We start from the raw sequence: 18,115 nt of genomic DNA, 5'->3' as shown, positions 1-18,115 counted from the left end.
CCAATGAAAAGCAAGAGTACAAAGACATCAGATGGAAGCATTCTCTGTGGAGAACCCCTGCAATGGACACGCCCTCACAATCTGGGCATCCAGCAATAAATACCACAATGACAACCAGTGACATATTAATTAGATTATGAAGTGGAGAGTGGGGAAAGAGAAATGGGGGTAAAATGGCAGGTACAGCTGTGGTGGGAACTGAAATCAAGTTAGCCCACCCCTCCCTCATGACACCTCTCTGTCTCCACTATCACCTGATAAGGTCATGACCTTAGGAAAAGGTCACTACAGACTTTCTTTTACCAGAAAGCTGACTGTCAGGGGGTGATGGCCCCTTATGTTTCTTCCAAGGAGGTGCTGAGTGGTTGGAAAGTAGGGCAAGTTGCTGGGGAGGGTCTGTGTGCTTTGGCTAGGAAAATATCAGGGGTGGTTTGGGTGTTAAATAGGGCTCTGCTCTGTGGAGAGTGAGAAAGAATGGAGCACTTCCATGTAGGACTAACTACTTGTAAAGTGGGATGATATGAGATGGGGTGAACAGGAGTAGGTAATCTCAGGGAAGAGACATTGGAAACGTGTCCAAATATTTGCTGCTGATCCTGGCCTGAAAGCCCGCCTTTCAAGAGGGGATTTGCTTACCAAAATAACCCCACTTCAGGTGTGAAAGGCTGTGTTACACGGATGGGTGCACACCAGAAATGCCAAATGAGGAGGTCTGAATGGGGTGGGGGGGGGGGAGGGGTAAGCTATGTTGGGAGTGCATATGTACATCATTCTGTGTGTTGGTTTGAATATCTGAGTGCGGAAAATTGTTTGGGAGTTCCAGGGTGTGGATGAACTGACAACGTGATAGCAGGTTTTTTTTTCCTTTCTCGTGTCTTTTTCTTGTGTTTTTTGAGGGAGGTGGGGACAAAGGACTGGGGGCACGGCTGACCTACTTTATGGCCTCAGGTAATACGTCTCTCCCCCTCCATGCTAGTTTAAGCAGCCAACAAAGAAAGTGCCCACTTGGGTTCATGACAGGAGGAAAGTGCAGTCTGTAGGGGAGGAATGGCCGCCAAAAGTGCTCCGGCTGCAACATAAAGTGCTGCTGCCCTGCCTAAAGTACAGGCAACCCACATGGTGCGTTTATTCTTGGGATATGTTTTGTGCGACGCCCAGGATCCATGGTGATAAGTCCCCATGCTATCCCCAATCACCACTTCCTCTCCTTTTTTTCTTACCTTTACTATTTTCATGTGGAGATGTTTGGATGTAAAGCGACGAGCGGGGCGGCTTTAGTGGAGCGAGGTGTGCGCACCCCTTCGACTCCAGCCACACTTCAGGAGAAGGTCACTCACTCACCAAGCGGGGACTAAAACTCAAAGCCTCACCCTGCTGAGCGCTGCGGCTCAAGCACAAAAACTTCCCCCTTCCATCCATCCCATCAACTCCTCTCCTCTAAAGGTCCCTAAAGGTCCCTTCGCTCCCTGAATCCATCCCATCTCCATCCCCCTCCAGTCCCTCCAACAGTCACCTTTTTCCTCCTCCCAGTTTCATGCAGAGAGAATAATATCAGAGCTTGACTCTCCCTCCCTCTTTCTCTCCTTCTCCCTCTCCCTCTCTTTATTCTGGCCAGTCTGGATGCCTATCGGCCATCTGGGTAGACAGGAATGTGGATCTTTGTCCTGAAGTCCATAGATTGTTCCTCCCCTCCAGTCCCCTACTCCAGTCCCCTACTCCTGTCCTTCTAGTCTGCAGACTTGAGACTGTCATTTTGCTTGAAATGCCCAGAAATTGTACAGGATGAATATGGGATTACTTCTACAATGACATTACAGCACTATGAAATCACTCAGAAAGTTGCATTTCTGAAGTTTATTCACATTCTAAATTGTTTTCTGTATCGTACAGTGATGTTAAAAAAGAATAAGATGAAAATGTACATAACCATAGCTTGGAAAGATGTTTACCATACCATGTGAAGTTGATATCTTGATATATATATATCTTCTTATACATTAATTGCAAGAGTATACAAAAATGAACAATACTTAAACTGTATTTCCATTATTCAGAGATGCTTGATAGGAGCTAGAAGTCTGCACTGTGCAATCTTCATGTATTTATTCACTGGTACAAATAGAATGTCGGGACTCGTGAGAGGGTAAATAGTATATGAGATGTGAAACATTTAGTCAGATGTGTGTCAGGAAGTGAGGTTGAAGGCATAAGGAGTAGCGTGCTGACTGACTGTATCCCCTGGCAACCTAGCAGCCAATCAGAGCACAAGTAACCCATCATGTCAACAATCCCAATGCATCAACAGCCCGAGGAAAACACGGCAGGATTGAAAATGTCATGTTGGAAGTAGTGAGCACACACAAGCTGTTGAGGAAGAAACAAATAATGTACAAGTCTGCTGTGCCACATGGTGGAAGATTCTTGAGCAATCATCAATATTGATTATATTCTATTTCTCTTCTGATACCACTGATCATCTGTATAAGGAACAGCTGAAGTAATTTCTTCCCAGAGTTTAGTTCTGTAATTTTCAAAGAATCCTGAAACCCCTTAGAAATAAATCTGTAGATGGATATTTGAGAGCTTTGGCCCTTTACAGTGCACATACTGTATATCTGGGGAATTAAATCTTTTTTTTTTATAGTGCAGCTGCAGTTGCTACAGTCCTTCCGTGGAAATCCTCACTTTACATCAATTAAAAGCAGTTAGAGTAAAAAATGTCAGTTCTCATTGCAGTGAAGCTCTTTTCACCCTCTAATGAATAGCTTTCTCAATTAAAGGACGAGCATATGTGTGGGTTGAGCAAATGCAGCAATATTAGTAGAAAACATCAGTGAAAGTTTGACGAAAACGGGACAATCTGTTCAAAAGTTATAAATTCTTAAAGTTTCAGTGCTGCCATTGCTAGATGAGAAGACTACTACAGTGTGTGATGTCACGTGTGGTACGGCATGAAGAAAATATAAAGAAAATTCCACAAACTATGATTTTTTTTTAAAGATAGACTCATTCCCTCAACTTGTTACTGATGTATGTTAAGGGAAGTACTATTCCCCCTGCCTTCTCAAAGAGGCAAGTCAAGTGCTCTTTTATTATGTACAAAAAGTGAAAATATGTTGAATTTTCTTGATATTTTCTTTATATATTCTATGCATGTAACATCACAAGCTGTAGAAGTCTTCTATTCCAGAGAGGGTAGCACTGAAACTTTAAAAATTCATAACTTTTGAAGGGGATTGTCCAATTTTCCTCAAACTTTCACTGATGTGTTATACTATTGAATATTGCTGCATTCACTTAATCCACACATATGCTAAGGCAAACTTGTCCTTTAAAGACCATAAGAAGAATGGTAAATGAAAGCAAGAGATTATTTGTTTGTTGAAAATATAGATCCACAGTTGCGATCTTATAAATTTTATTTGTACAGAGGGATACACATTGAAGAAACTTAAAACCCCAAGAATGGTACACTTTGAAGCAAGAAAAGGAATTTTGCAATGAATTACTCCCTCCAAATAGGAACAAAATAGACCTTTTTTTTTTTTTTTTTTTTTGGGGGGGGGGGTGAATTGCATCAAAAAGCATCATAAATTACCCTTAAACAATTATCACAAAAATGGTTCAGAACACAATAATTTAATGTACAGCATATGCCATATATTTCATGAGTAAAATATTTCACAATTTTGGACAATTAAAAAAATTAATCTTGCCAGTGATTGAATATAAAGAACAGTGATTGAATATCAAGAACAGTGATGGAATGAGAGATTAGGACTACCTCTGCTCAGGAAAAAAGTAAGTTATTTCCCACCTCAGCAAATATGTTTGTGAGTTGTTACTTTCGCTATTATCAGTTGTTCTAAAATTTGTGAAGATAAAACTGCTGTAAAATATATAATGTATACATTACATAATGAGTACATGTAGTTCTAAATTCACCTTAATACAAATTAGAAAGTAAATTATTGCAAGGTTAAAAATGCTAAATCACTAATATTTGAACCCATACAAGAATGATTATGCTACCATACACGATAATAACGATAATTGTATCAAATAACACTGACGATATTAACTATGTATACAAAGCCCAGTCGCTGTAAAAAAGTGACAGGGCTGTACCAGGGTAGTGCACACCAACAAAGCGAACATGAAGCGAACATGGCGATCGCGTTGAATTCTTATACTTGACATCATTTTTGTTACCTCAAACTCAGCAAAGACAATCTTAATTAATCAGACTTCATTTCTATGTTATTGATATTGACATACACAATTCACAACTTACCGAAAACTAAGATTATATGCAGCGTGTGCGAACGTACATCGTCTTTCACTGACGTCCATTTTGAATAATCGGGACCACAAAGTGCAGCTCCAATCGTGTGAACTCCCGATTATTCAAAATGTTATTCATGTTATGAAGATTGCAAATTTGGAAAAGTTATAAAAATCCTCTTCCCAAATAATATCATATCTATGTCAGGTTACCTTTCATTTGAAACTCAAATTTAAACAAATTCTGCTGCATTTTGAAGTGAAACTTAAAAGTGAAACAGTCTGAACCTGCCGTTATTATTCTGATAAACTACTATGTTTGTGTACTACTTTTAAACAAATCATGTATAGCAGTCCATAAAAGAGCAACATGACCCAAACCTGGCATCTACAGATGAGAATTGAACATGGCATAAACGTCTCATTCTTAAGACTTTATGTTTAGTGTCCTCATTATCATTTTAAACATGACTTGTATCAAATTCAATGGCACAGCAAATCATACGACCATATACTGTAATTGCCACGACATTTAAGACTCCATGTGATTGTCATCACTGATAAAAAAAGTCATCTTTATGTTAATCAGTGCACAAAATCCCTCTTTTCATTTCATAATGCTTGTATAAATTGTCATCTTTCTTCCTTCCGTCAGGGCAATCACACACTCACATTTCACTAAATGGTTTTTTGAGAGAAAAATGCATGAAAAGAACACGGGTGATAGAAGTGAATTGTGCATCAATGACTATTATCAACTCCTGGCTCTGGTAAACCTTTACATTTTCAGTGCTGCAGCCCACTTATATATTCTTTCTCTTTAAACAATCCTGTAATGAGAAGGCATTTGCAGCCAATCCCAGTAACTGTTCCGTGTGCGAGTACCCAGATAATCTGTGAACTACAAACACCATTTGCACAATTAGAAATACGAACATGGCACAGCAGACAATGTGGGATGGATAAAAAGAAAACAACGGTGATGTAAAAGGGGAAAATCAGAGCCTTAACCCTAAGATATAGACTAAGTAAATAGATTCAAACCAGCTTGATGGATGGTCTCGGGGCATCTGTTTTTATCAAGCTTGTCACAGTTTTAGCTCCCAATTCACCCTGGCCTCATTTCCTTCTAGAACTAGTTTGATGCTCCACTTTCTGTCCTAAATCCCACAGAATGTCATGAAAAGAAAAACTGACAAAGTATGTTTCAAATATGTGTACAAAAGGCCTCATCACCTAGCCTTGACAAAAACCTCTTTGCATTTAGCCAAGAAGTGATGACTACCATGTGGGATGGCAAAAAATATCTTGAAGTGTATCAAAGATGTTCTGATTTGAGAGAAAACATACTCTGACAGAATGCTTTGGGAAATATCACAGGACTATGAAGAGAGAGGAACGAATGATTAGATTGATAGATAAAGGGAGAGTGTAGGAGGGGAGAGAGGTGTAAAGTCAGCAAGAAAGACAGGAAGAAAAAAGATAGAAAGAAAAAGAAAAGAGAGAGAGAGAGTGTGTGTGTGTGTGGAGGGGAAGGACGACCTAGGAGATGCATCGAACGAACAGGTCATAGAAGGAAAAGATAACACAATGTGCATCATTTCTATCAGAGGGAGGTATCTGTTGACAACAAAAATAAAACACGGGAAACCACCCAGAAAACATATTGTACAGAGCAGATTGTGTTAAAGGCCAAGGACAGGCAAAACCAAAAATGGACACAATACAAAGATACACAGGCTGTGAGAAATGGCTAGCAACAGAATACACCAACATACAAGATGAAAGCAATATAAAACAGTCAGAGCTCCCAGCGTCATTATGATGCCAGTACAGTGAACACCCCTATGAACAAATGGAATATGCATCACTTTGGCACCTGAAATGTGGTGCAGCTCTGTCAAAATGGAATATTCCACTGTTGCAGGAGGTGTGTCTCTATCTAATCCATTACTCTACATATCTGTCATTCTGACATAATCCCTTTGGATACTTGAGGGTGAGCTATGACTTACCCATTAAAAAATGGAATGATCTATTACTAATTCCATAAAACTCATTTGTAGCGCCTTCATTTCTTGATTAGCCTTTTTTGAGGTAGGAGGGAGAAGTGGGATAGGACAAAAGAGGAGAGAAAATGGCTGATTTGAGAGTGTGTCTGTCCTAAATGAGGCAATCTATACAAGATTCAAGTGCTTTTCATTCCCCAGTTTGGAGGGTTCGAAATGGGACACAGCCTGGAGGCTGTGTGACTGGTAATGATTTCTGATATTAGGATTGGATGTGGTGAGGTTGTACTCCCATGGGGTGTTAGTGTCTGGGAGGGGAACTCGTACTCGATGAGTCTGACAGTTTGGTTTTCCATATACACGCAACACTAGCATCCGATGAATCATTGTCTTTTTTTTCCTTTCTTTTGTTTTATTGTAATTATCATAGAATATATGGCACAGGTCATTGTTAAGTCACAGAAGGTTCCTGAGTCACACACATCAATGACTGGTGGTGTTGTATACAAAAATACACATGACTTTCAACACATGAGACAACATACGTTTTCAATAAAAACAGAAATAAAAAAAAATGAAAAAAATGTCTAATTATAAAAATACTGTACGCTATTGCTGCTGTACTAGCTGCTCAATTTTTCATCGCTACAGACATGTTAATGCTTCCTATAATTTACTTTCTCTGATTTCTTTTTATGACCTAAACAGCTAAATCAAACAGCAAAAGTGAAGAATCATTTTGGCATCCAAATGCCATAATTGAATATTTCCAACCAATGTGAGGTTTAATGATGTGATCTGACAAAGATGTTGCATGAGAGGAGAAAGGGGGGGGGGGGGGGGGATAGGAAAATTTCAGCATTTTAAAGGCAAAAAGCATTGAAATGCCATCACTTCTCTATAGGAAGATTTGATCATTGTTACACTGCAGAGTGTTACAATGTTTTACTGTGTTTTTTTTTTCCAGCACTAAATTTGTTTGCTGCAGTTGACATCTTCATATGACTGGCATTGTAAGAAGAAATATACAGCACTATGGAATAACATGAAAATTAACCTGAAATTGAGATAAATAGCTTGTTACATGCAATACCTTGTTATGATTTGCTATGGTGAGTTTTGCATCTACCATAATGTACTACATACTACATAATGTACTACAGTCTACTGTAGTCTACAATTCATTCACATAACATAAAGGTTTAAGATGGTAATGGGGGTGGGGAGGGGGAGAGATTCTGCTCACAACCCTTAGTAAGTATTGACTATATTAGGTATAGTTAAATATTATTATTATTAGAAAATGCTTCTAAGGCCAGGAAAACACTTTTCCTTCTCTCCCTTTCATATTCTTATGTCATGTTAAAAGGGAGCTTTAAATTTTTGCGACGAGGATGTTAGGAGGAAAAACTACTGTTTGCTTATAAAATTCGACCTCGTGTCATCTGAGTTCGCACAGTCGGTTCTGGGCTATTTTTGTGTCTGCTCAAATTCACTCCGCAGAGAGCTACTTGATGCAATGATCCTATGGGGGCACCATTTTACTTTGTATAGGTTGCATCTTCACGTAATGCTACTTTGCAACACGACGCAGGGAGAGAGGAGAACGGCCAATGCAATCATCATCTTAAACATCCGCTTAAACGTCCGCGTCGAAAATCTAAAGCTCCCTATTAGCACTTGGAGCACATCCTTACCAGATTCTAATTACTACTTTGTAGAACCTTTTCAAAATGGTTAGAGAGAACGTTTCTCTGACATGTCATTCCTTTTCACTTTCTTCTTCCTTCTTCACTTTAACAGCATTCAAGGATTTTTTATAGTTGAAAAGCCACTTTGGTGTAATAGTGAACTTCCCTGTGTGTTCTAGAGGGTAACAACCCACACAGTGAGAATCACTGACTGCATGCAAGACTTCAATTTACAGTCTTGGCACTGAAAGACACAGTTAATAGGAAAAATATCTGAAATGAATGCAAAACAAACAGTTCTTTAGTATCGCCTGTCTCCTGGCCTGCCACTGTTATCTTTAATCAGTTAGAAAAAATATCATATGATGGAAACTGAATCTGAGAGTAAGTTAATGAAGAGAAATGCCACAACTCCTGTGGGCAAATAAACAGGAGCAGAATAAACATTTGATATGATGACACCAACTATGTCAGTGGATGACTCGCAGAGATCTTTTGAAATTCAGTAGGCCAAGAATGATAGCAATCAACGCACTCCAGAACACTCAGGCAGAGAAAGCAGTCTCCTGGGTGCAATGTGAAGTGGGGTAGGGCAGGGAATAGACTATAATGGCTTGGAAAACAGTGAAGATGAGATGGAGGGGGGGGGGGGTGCTGCAAAGACATAATCACTACAATGTGTATTTAGCATCAGTTGCTGGGTACTTGGAAGACAATGATATGCTTAGCATGCAACTCACATGACAGGCAATAAGTATTTGCTTTGGGGAAAGTTTAATGACCTGGGGAAAAAATCACAACCAAGAAATACATTTATTTCCAAGTAAACCAGATGAAAGAAGACATATGGATAAATAGATAGATAGAAGGAGATATAGATAAATAAAGACAGTGATAGAGATAAATAGATAGATGGATAGATAGATGGAGAAAGAGAGGGGAAGAGAGAGAGAAGGGGAGATAGGAGGGTGGGGTAGGGAGAGATGCTGTTTCACAAAAACCAAGAGACATAAATATGGAAATGAGAAAAGCCTGAGAGAATTTGGTGTGACTGAACTGATGGTCACTGGCTGGTGATATAGTGACAATGACCCTGTCTAGCTTTCTGGATTTCCTTCTCTAGTTCACTGAACCAGTCTTTATCATCTGATATTTTCATCTCAGCATATTATCACGTCATGTTTTCTTCCTTTGATTAAAATAAATACTCATTTAATAAATGATTCTTTTTTTTTCTTCTACCTTTGTCAAAAGACCAGAGTGTCTGGCTTTCTGTCAGAATCTGATACCTGGTTGGTTTGTAAAATCAACTCAACTGACCTACAGTTACCTCTTTGGTGACAAAGAAGGGAAAAAATCCTCATAGACTCAGTTGGCTGGTAACAATGCCCACAGTTAGACTAGAGTATCCTGATACTGACTGCCAATAACTTAATCAAATACAGCAGCAAGAGGTAAAAGACAACTGGGAGATGGATTACTGGTCACAATAAGTCGAGGAGAAAGGCCTCTTGTGGCTTACAAAGTCACGACAAGAACAAGCATTTAAGTCCCTCACCTGAACTTCAACTTACTAAGGAGCCGTCAAGCACTGCCTCTATGGTTGGCTAAAAACCATTTGATTAAAATTCATGAGACCAGTCAGGACAGCTCTCATTAACCCACTTAGGGCCTGGCACCCGCCACCAATTTCTGCCTCCTTCACACGCTTAGGAGTTCAATGCCCAGACCGACTGCGCTCTGTCCCTCCATGAAGCCTGGCTGGCACATACTGCCCCCGAACCTCCCCTTCTTCAACAATAGACTCTCCCCATTGACTACACCTGTTGGCTATTGCACAGGTATTAAGGCCTGCACTCTTGGTCTGATTCATTTGGAAAAGAGGGGGCATGCCTGTGAGGCACTTGAACTAGTTAACAGATTTTCCCCCAAATTAGTTGGAAACACTTTTGTAGCACATGGATGAAGCAATAGCAGGATATGAACAGGAAACATGGATCAAGAATTTCAAAGAAAAAGGATATAGAAAAGAAACAGAAAAGGGGGAAAAAGAAGTAAAAGTGGCCCTGGGGCGAAAAGCTTCTTAGCTGAAATTCAAGCCCACTCTTGGTGGGTCGATGTAGGGCCATGCAGCCCTGGGGGACCCTTGACACACAACCCTCAATAATGATGTGTGCCAGCAAGTTCTGGGGCTAGCCAATGTCACTGACATCAGAGTCTCAAAATATCATATCCAGAATTCCCTCTGAGCACTGCAGACAACTCCCCTCTTTGGCTCTCCTTAGAAAAATAAGAGAAGTGGTACAGTCAGAAAAATTTCCAGAAAATAACTTTCAATAAGTAGGTTAATGATCTGGGTTTGGGTCCTATTCATATTTGGATAGTAGAAACTCAAAATACCCCAAAGTCAGTCAAAAATACTAAATATTCATTAAGCTACCTACAGGAACACAAAGTAAGGTAGGTCGGTAGCCAAAGGATCATTTTTAACTTTTACTGCATTCATTAAGAACTCTTTGAACATAATAGCCCCTACCTGTTTAAATCTATTTCAAGGAAGAAAGAAAAAAAGACACAGAAAAACTTTGTTAGAAATGGTTTAATCTTCAGTATTTGATTTGTAGACACAGAAAAAAACAACAAGACAAAGCCCCAAATCCCCCCAAAACAAAAAACATGGTGAATTTGTAAAAGTTTCTGTAGTTTTCAAAAATGAACCATCAGAAATTTAATTGATAAGACTACGCTCCTGTAGATTTCTGGTAATATTCCACCGGCATAATGGCATCTGCATTAAATACTAGGGTCATAGTAAAGCAATGACTTGTTTCTCTAGTTCATTGCAAATCAGCATAGTTTCCTTAAAAAAAAACTTAATCTACATGGCAGACAATATAACAGTGTAACCTAACATACCATTTCCCTTATATTCCCCTTTGTAAAATGTTCTATGCAGTATACCTCCACTCTCAGCTATCTGGAGTTCGTGGCAGACTATAACTTGGAATTAAATGTTTTGATGTGTTGCTCTCCTTCACAAATATCACGCAATGCCTAAATAGAGGGTTCCCACTTTTGATGAAAGAAATCTTTGTTCTTTCATCAATAAATCCATAAAGAAATTTCATTACCTGAACTAATGTTCCATCACCCATCATTAAAGGAATAGTTCAAGTTCTGTTACAGAGTAACACATATGACACTGGTCTGTAAGTTGTTTTCATCTTTTCATCTTTTCATCTTTTCATTTTAGAATGTATAAAATAGTGAAGTATTTGGTGTGTTTGATACCCCTTGTGTGATAAAACACAGTTTTGTGTGTGAAGCCAAGGAGGAGTGGTAAATAGAGAGAATGTTGAATAAAAAAGACCAATATGATTGCGACCGAATAATCAGGCCCCTGATATACAGGAGCATTGCTTTAATGTTTCATCATCGTAATGTTTCTGAATGAATCAAATTAAATTCCCATAAACTGTTAGTAACACTGTATGGTCTTTCATCAGCAACCAGGCTGAGAAGACACATATAGGCCTAATTAGTTGAGAAGACACATATAGGCCTAATTAGTTGTAATTACTACTGAACCATGATAACAAGCAAATTGTTCCTGAACAAAAGTTCCATCAACTCAAGGTTACATTATCTTGTTACGACAATTTTCCTCAGTAAGAAAATATAGTGCAATGGACTTTCTTACTGCATCTAATCTGTACTCCTATGTATTACCCTAATTAGCTGTCATGCCCTACTAATTCTCCCAGGTCAATTTACACAAGAAGCAAAAGTGCAAAACTGGAAAATGCTGCCTGACGGTACAAAAGATGATTTTCACCATTTCTAATGTTTATGTGCCTGCATATTCTTCATGTTTAAACTGCTTGGTACATAGATTCATCAATTTTAATTTGGCACATTAAATCTCACAACTTTTTTGTAATGAACAATATGGACTGAAAAGATACAATAATGTTTCAATCCAAACAATCTGAGGGAATGAAATGATTTTCCTCTTGACAGAATGGAATCACCTTAATGCTGGCCAGTGTACCATCTCTTGGAGTGGTTATAAGTGATAAAGTATGTATCATCTTATACACTGATGGTATATGAAAATGCTTATGATATGTGATACAGCCATGAGTGGAAAATGCACACACACAAAAATGTGAATAGAAAAGGGAGGCTGACAGACAAAGGAAAAAAAAATGGATGAAAAGGATGGGATGATGAGAGGAAGGAAAATGAGAAATGAGAAGCAGTCTCCTCCTGGGATGCAGCATCCATCAAACATTACCATGGCAACATCACTGACTGCATCACTATCATCTCTACCTGGTAGGGGGTAATTTGCTGGCCTACTAATTCAGACATGCTCTGATTACCCCTATTTCTCCACACCCATGTCTGGTCAAGCTCCTATCAGCGTTCAATAACTCCTTCAGGAGGTGCCCTGAAGATTACCTCCAGTAAAGATGTCAGAATTGCCAGCCTGACCTATATCTCTGTCTGACAATGTGACTCTCACCACAGAGGTCAAAAGGGCATGGCACATCCCAAAGCAATACTTCATCCTACATACAAGTGCAAAACATGAACATTACCATTGTCTAAAAATACATCGCTGTAATCCCTGTTTTACAATCTGCATTCAGCAGTGTTGACATGGTACTCCCATTGCAAACATGCCGTTCTGGTAGGTCTCTCATCCCTTGTAATTTTGTCATACAAATGAGTACATCAATATAAATCCCAAATTCAAATGGTATCATCCAATCATGTCAATGATTCAACAGATGCGCGGAGATTCCATTACTGCAAATGGGGGGAAACAAGATATCCAAATGTATGCATCGTCAGACTGTTGACTGGATGACACACCTTTAAACTAAAATGTTTAACTTCAAAGCTGATGCACATGTATGGCTTCCCTATGGTAAAAACACTCTTTTAACATCTATTCTATCTTTTCATTTTACAAAAATTGAGCTGACATAGCATAAAGCTCAGTTAGGGAGGGGAATCATTCAAAAGCAATCATAGAGGGACCCCTTTATCCCTAAATCCATCTTCCTAAAACTCCTCTCTCCCAACGAGAGGTTTGCCCCCGTCTTCTCGGAGAGAGAGAGAGAAAAAAAAGTCTTCTCAAAGTCCCTCTTCCATCATTCAATTTCATTTCCAATCTGAGGATGGGATCATGTGATCATTAGATTTCAGTGCACTTCATCTCCTGGATGCCAAAAATAATGATCTCAAGGATCATCCAGCTGGTAAAAAACACTCCACTAGAACTGAATCACTCTAGATATCTACAGCCATGACTAAAGATTCCTAGATGGTGGATAGATTATTTCTATCTTCCCTGATTATAAAAGTACATCTCTGAGGAAGAAGCACATGTATACAAATTTGGCATGTTTTTAGATACAGTAGTCTTCACATGATGGGAAACCATTTGATAGGACACTCCTCTTCGTTGGATAGGATTTGAATAAATACCTTCTATGAAGGTAACATACATACTTTTTTCTCCTATTAATCAGGCACTCTGGTCAAGGGAGTAAAAATTTGCTCACCTTCAAAATACAATTAAGCAGTGAGTTTTGTATTGTGCCAGCAAACATGATGCAGAATGTTGTGACATACAATGTAATTTTTAATTGTTATTAACTTTACTAGGAGACATCACAGAGGAGTGATAATTTGACCTCTCTGGATGTTGGACTCATGTAAATCAATCCTGGGAATCCATTTCTCATTTTTGTTTTGTTTTGTTTTGTTTTTGTTTGCATAGGAACACCAATAGCTGGTTACTTGGTAATCAGGATAAAACATGCATGTGTTTGAATGTAACATCAACATTTGTTCAATTGGGACTTGAATACTACAGTACGAGGTCATTACCTTCATTTGAGTGATGGTTTGCTGGGCAGACTTGAGCTCCTCTACATGTCTTTCTTTGGCCTTCTCTGACAGTGACAAACGCTTCTTCAGGGCTCGACACTGTATGGTGGAGTGTAGAAAAAAAAAACAAGGGAGAAAATACACATTAACAAAACTTCAGATCAGTGCATGATCAAATCATATCATAGCAAAACATTCAGTCATGAATAAGTTTTCATTTTGTTTCTTATTTTGCATCTTGGAAATGTCAATGTGATGGCGGGGATTAAAAGTATAATTCAAGATTATTCCTGATCATATTTGCAAAATGACATAAGACATACATTATATGGCAAGAATTGTATCTTTAATCCCATATGCACAAAGTTACAGTGTAAATGACCTACAATGGCTAATGCATGGATTACAATATGAAATAAAATCATGCACAAACAAGAACACTAGAAGTAGAAATATCATATATGAATCTTACACACAAAAAAGGATGTATTTGGTTTGTGGTTAATATTGAAGTAATAAACAGACTTTAATTCCACTCCCAAGTCCTAGAAACCATTTATATCAGCTCTTCAATATGACAGGAGACTGGCTTTTGTCTACTGTCCTTCATGTATTATGATTTGAAATTTATCACCACTCTCTGTCCAGCTGTACAGAAATACAAATGTTGTGGGTTATTTGGATAAATTCATGTGTCTTCCATGGTTGATGGTATTTAGACTCAAAGGGTTTACTAACAGCTGTTGATCCTATCCAGATAATATCACCATCATCATGGCTGTGTTTATGTGGTTTGTGTAAACATCTACCAAATATACTAGTACATTGTAACTATTTTTTTAAACAGAAGTAACAAATTCAAATGAACTTCAATTTGAGTTTGTCATACAACCATAACCTCAAGAGAAGGTCATTAACCTTTCCTGCACCAGGGACTTTGGACAGTGTGTTCAACACTATTCTGTGTCAATCAGCAGTGTGTTCAACACTATTCTGTGTCAATCAGCAGTATGTTCAACACTATTCTGTGTCAATCAGCAGTGTGTTCAACACTATTCTGTGTCAATCAGCACTGAAAAGACTCAAAGGGTTAAATAGCATCAGTGAAATGAAGCAAGTGTTGCCTCTCTTTACAGTTTAGATTCTGCGAAGTCAATCATAGTGTCACTACCGCATAATGCATACATGGTATACCTACGGTAAACCCTGATTACACATGTACAAATTCTGATCTCATGAATGTTGTTCACCCTTGCTTGCACTTTTTTTCTCTTCAGATTTGCAAAGTGCAGGGTCAAGCTATTGAAGTGAAGTGCCTTGCACCAGAAACCTGTAATATGTTGATCCCAACCATACACTACAGTTTGATGTCAGGTTTTTGTTTCACTTTTAATAAATCTGAAAGCAGGAAGTGAGACTATAAATTTTTCTCTAAATACAATAACAACAACAATTCACAAATGCCATTTTCGACACTGCCATGAGGGCAACACACTTTTTTTTAGGTGGGGGGGGGGGTGGCGAAGACAACTTGGTAACGTAAATGAGCTTATATGCACCAATTACCACGCAAGAAGATGCTCAATTCAGATACAAAATGATCATCATTAAAATTACTCTCTATTCAGTATGCAATGAATACGCAATGAACTGTCAATTCAGACTCGAAGCATCAAAAGGAATGAATTGTGGATTAATTGGTTTCCGAATATTCCGTTTTCAATCGAGCCTGCAGGCACTATCGAAACTCACAAAAAGTAAAAAATGTGAATGCACTATTGGACGCACAGAAAAGTCCATTATCACTTGCGGGTGGGCTTAATTCAGTATTGAGGGACAAGCCTGAAAGAAAAAAATCAAGGCTTTATTGGAGGCACGAGAAAATCGTGGAGCACCAAACCTTCGACAGATCTGGAGTGAGCTTCCTGATCGGTGCAGTCAAGCACCAGGGAACGAAATCAATATAGAGTTTGTCCCTATTTGTATCACTACTCTATAACTGTGCTATACAAAATATACATGCCTATCTGAAGAAAGTGCCCCTGGAAAACATAATGCACGCCTAACCTTGGAATACAATAGCCTTATATATGGACTGCTCTGAATTATGAAATATATATGAAAGATATGAGAAGATAAAGGGTGAGAGGAAAGAGCTGAAAAGCAACGCTGACAGGCTTTAATATACAGCCATCATGTCAAGGGTTGAGACTTGTTCAAAGAAGCCAATGGAGCATGCTTAAAGAGGACACAAGGTTGAATCGTGGGGGAAGAGAAAGCCACGGCTGGAAGCAATCGGTGTTGACTGCACGAAATCCTTCTCTACTTATTCCTCTTGACGCTCATTCTTCTTTCTCTGGCAGGCACTGCTGCACTCACACGCATTGTGTAGGCTGCACCCAGCGTATGAATACAGCGATTAAAGTACAGTGATTAAAGGTTTAGAAGAAAAATTGACGTCAAGCCAAGCGTAGGGACCTTGGTTGAGGGTAAAGTGGCACTGCACTACGGCAACCGGTGCGGCTTTCTCGTGCTAAAGTGCAGCGAACCGGCAAAGTGAAATACGAGCCACCAGGGTCAATGTCAATTTCGGCATGTATGCAACAATGATTTCACGTACCAGAGTACAAATCGATAGGAAATGTGAGGGCGCTATGAACACAGGGACATGTGACTAACAATATGACTCTTAATTGCTCCGTTCATGAGGTAAGCAAGGGGGAGTACAGTCATGTGACTGAACATATGAGATCTCTCACTAGCAAAGTCAAGGAGGCGTATAGCTCCTTCTTTAATATTTCCCATACTCTTTGTGGTTTCTCCTTGGAAGGAAGTATATAATAGTAATCCATCAAATATTGACAGAATAGCTGCATTCATCCAGCCCGTAATTCGTGTTTCCACCTTCCAGGTCTTATTTTGCACCTCACCTGGTTCAAGCCCAAAGACCAAACAGCAAGGTAAATGCACTACTCCCAAAGAGTGTTCAAAGTGGTGCAACCACTTCTTCTTCTTACTCTCAAATCCTGGAATGATTACCACACGATCAGTCAACAAAACAGGAGTTTCGCTTTTTGTTTGCCAAGTAACACAAGCACCACATTGATTGAATTCCCGCTGACTGGTTTGCCGCTCCAACTTTTTACAAATGGCATGATCACATATCTGCAGAATAAATTAGCCAACAGCTTGCTGAAGTCACTTTTCTACATGCTATCACTTTGAAACAAGCTGACTGCAACAACACAGTTAGTTTACTTCAGCATCATGAAGATACTTTGTTCATTAGAGGAATGAGTAATATTGTTTTAATTGATCTGCTACAATACTGAAAAACATAATCCCATTTCAATAACATATTATAACTACTTCCACAATGTATTTTTCTACAATGCAAAAATCCTTATCGCTTATTGCACACGAAAAAGCTGAATAGTTTACTACTGTTCATCTCCCACATTCTATTTCCCCTCAACTCCAATCCCAAAATGGAAATCAAATAATTCTGATTTATATCTATTAGAATGTATGCACACAGGAGGCATTTTGCCCTTCATGATGCATAAATCTACATCAAACTGCAGGGTTGCCTTTGGAAAACAGTTTTGTAAAACTGAATAGACCAACCCTGCAGGAATATAGTATGAAGAAATTAATACTATTGAAAAAAAAAATTAAAAAATTCATGCACTCTCATCAATCTTGTGTACGGGTACACATTCTTCTTTACAGAAAGTTACGATTGAAGTTTGTAAGTCTCTCATTAATATATTTGAAAAGTTTACTATTGATCTTTTAAACCTATACTTTGATGAGTGGCAGAGTCATGTAACTTAAAATCAACTTTTTAAATTATCAGCTAGGGGGCTGCCCTATCCACAGCAATTTTCTCTACACTGACCCTTGAACCAAGAGTACTAATAGAGGATATTCAAAGACATGATCTGGTTACATTGTTCATATGACCAGCACTCCAGTCATGGCAAATATCAAAGGATATCAGTTGGCACGGACTTCATTTTTGCTATATGACAGATACACCACTCCTAAACATAGTTCTCTTTTTTCTTTCATCTAAAGAATTCCTACTGAAATTTGTGCAAACATTTGGCTGGTTGACACTCTGTAACAATACAACACTCAATGCAATCATGCTACGTAGATTGATAAGTATATATTGGTGGCCCCTGCATGCATCCAGTTGCAACTAGGCCTGAAATGTATGAT

The 18,115-nt window shown here is 38.7% G+C and overlaps 1 protein-coding gene across 1 annotated transcript in view; it reads right to left on the bottom strand.

The window, feature by feature from the left end:
• The window catches only part of LOC139740884 (protein phosphatase 1 regulatory subunit 21-like), a 129,298-nt gene that overhangs the window by 35,327 nt on the left and 75,856 nt on the right, over positions 1-18,115 (bottom strand). Inside the window, exon 18 of the mRNA XM_071651468.1 lies at positions 13,889-13,987. Coding sequence (XP_071507569.1) covers positions 13,889-13,987 — 99 coding nt within the window. The remainder of the gene's footprint in view (positions 1-13,888; positions 13,988-18,115) is intronic.

The sequence above is a fragment of the Diadema antillarum genome, unplaced genomic scaffold (assembly GCF_040938485.1).
Source record: "Diadema antillarum isolate AM-2024a unplaced genomic scaffold, OU_Dant_1.0 seq00000889_RagTag, whole genome shotgun sequence".
Lineage (NCBI taxonomy): Eukaryota > Metazoa > Echinodermata > Echinoidea > Diadematoida > Diadematidae > Diadema > Diadema antillarum.
The sequence above is the reverse complement of the archived record's forward strand: the minus strand, read 5'-3'. Positions and strand labels throughout refer to the sequence as shown.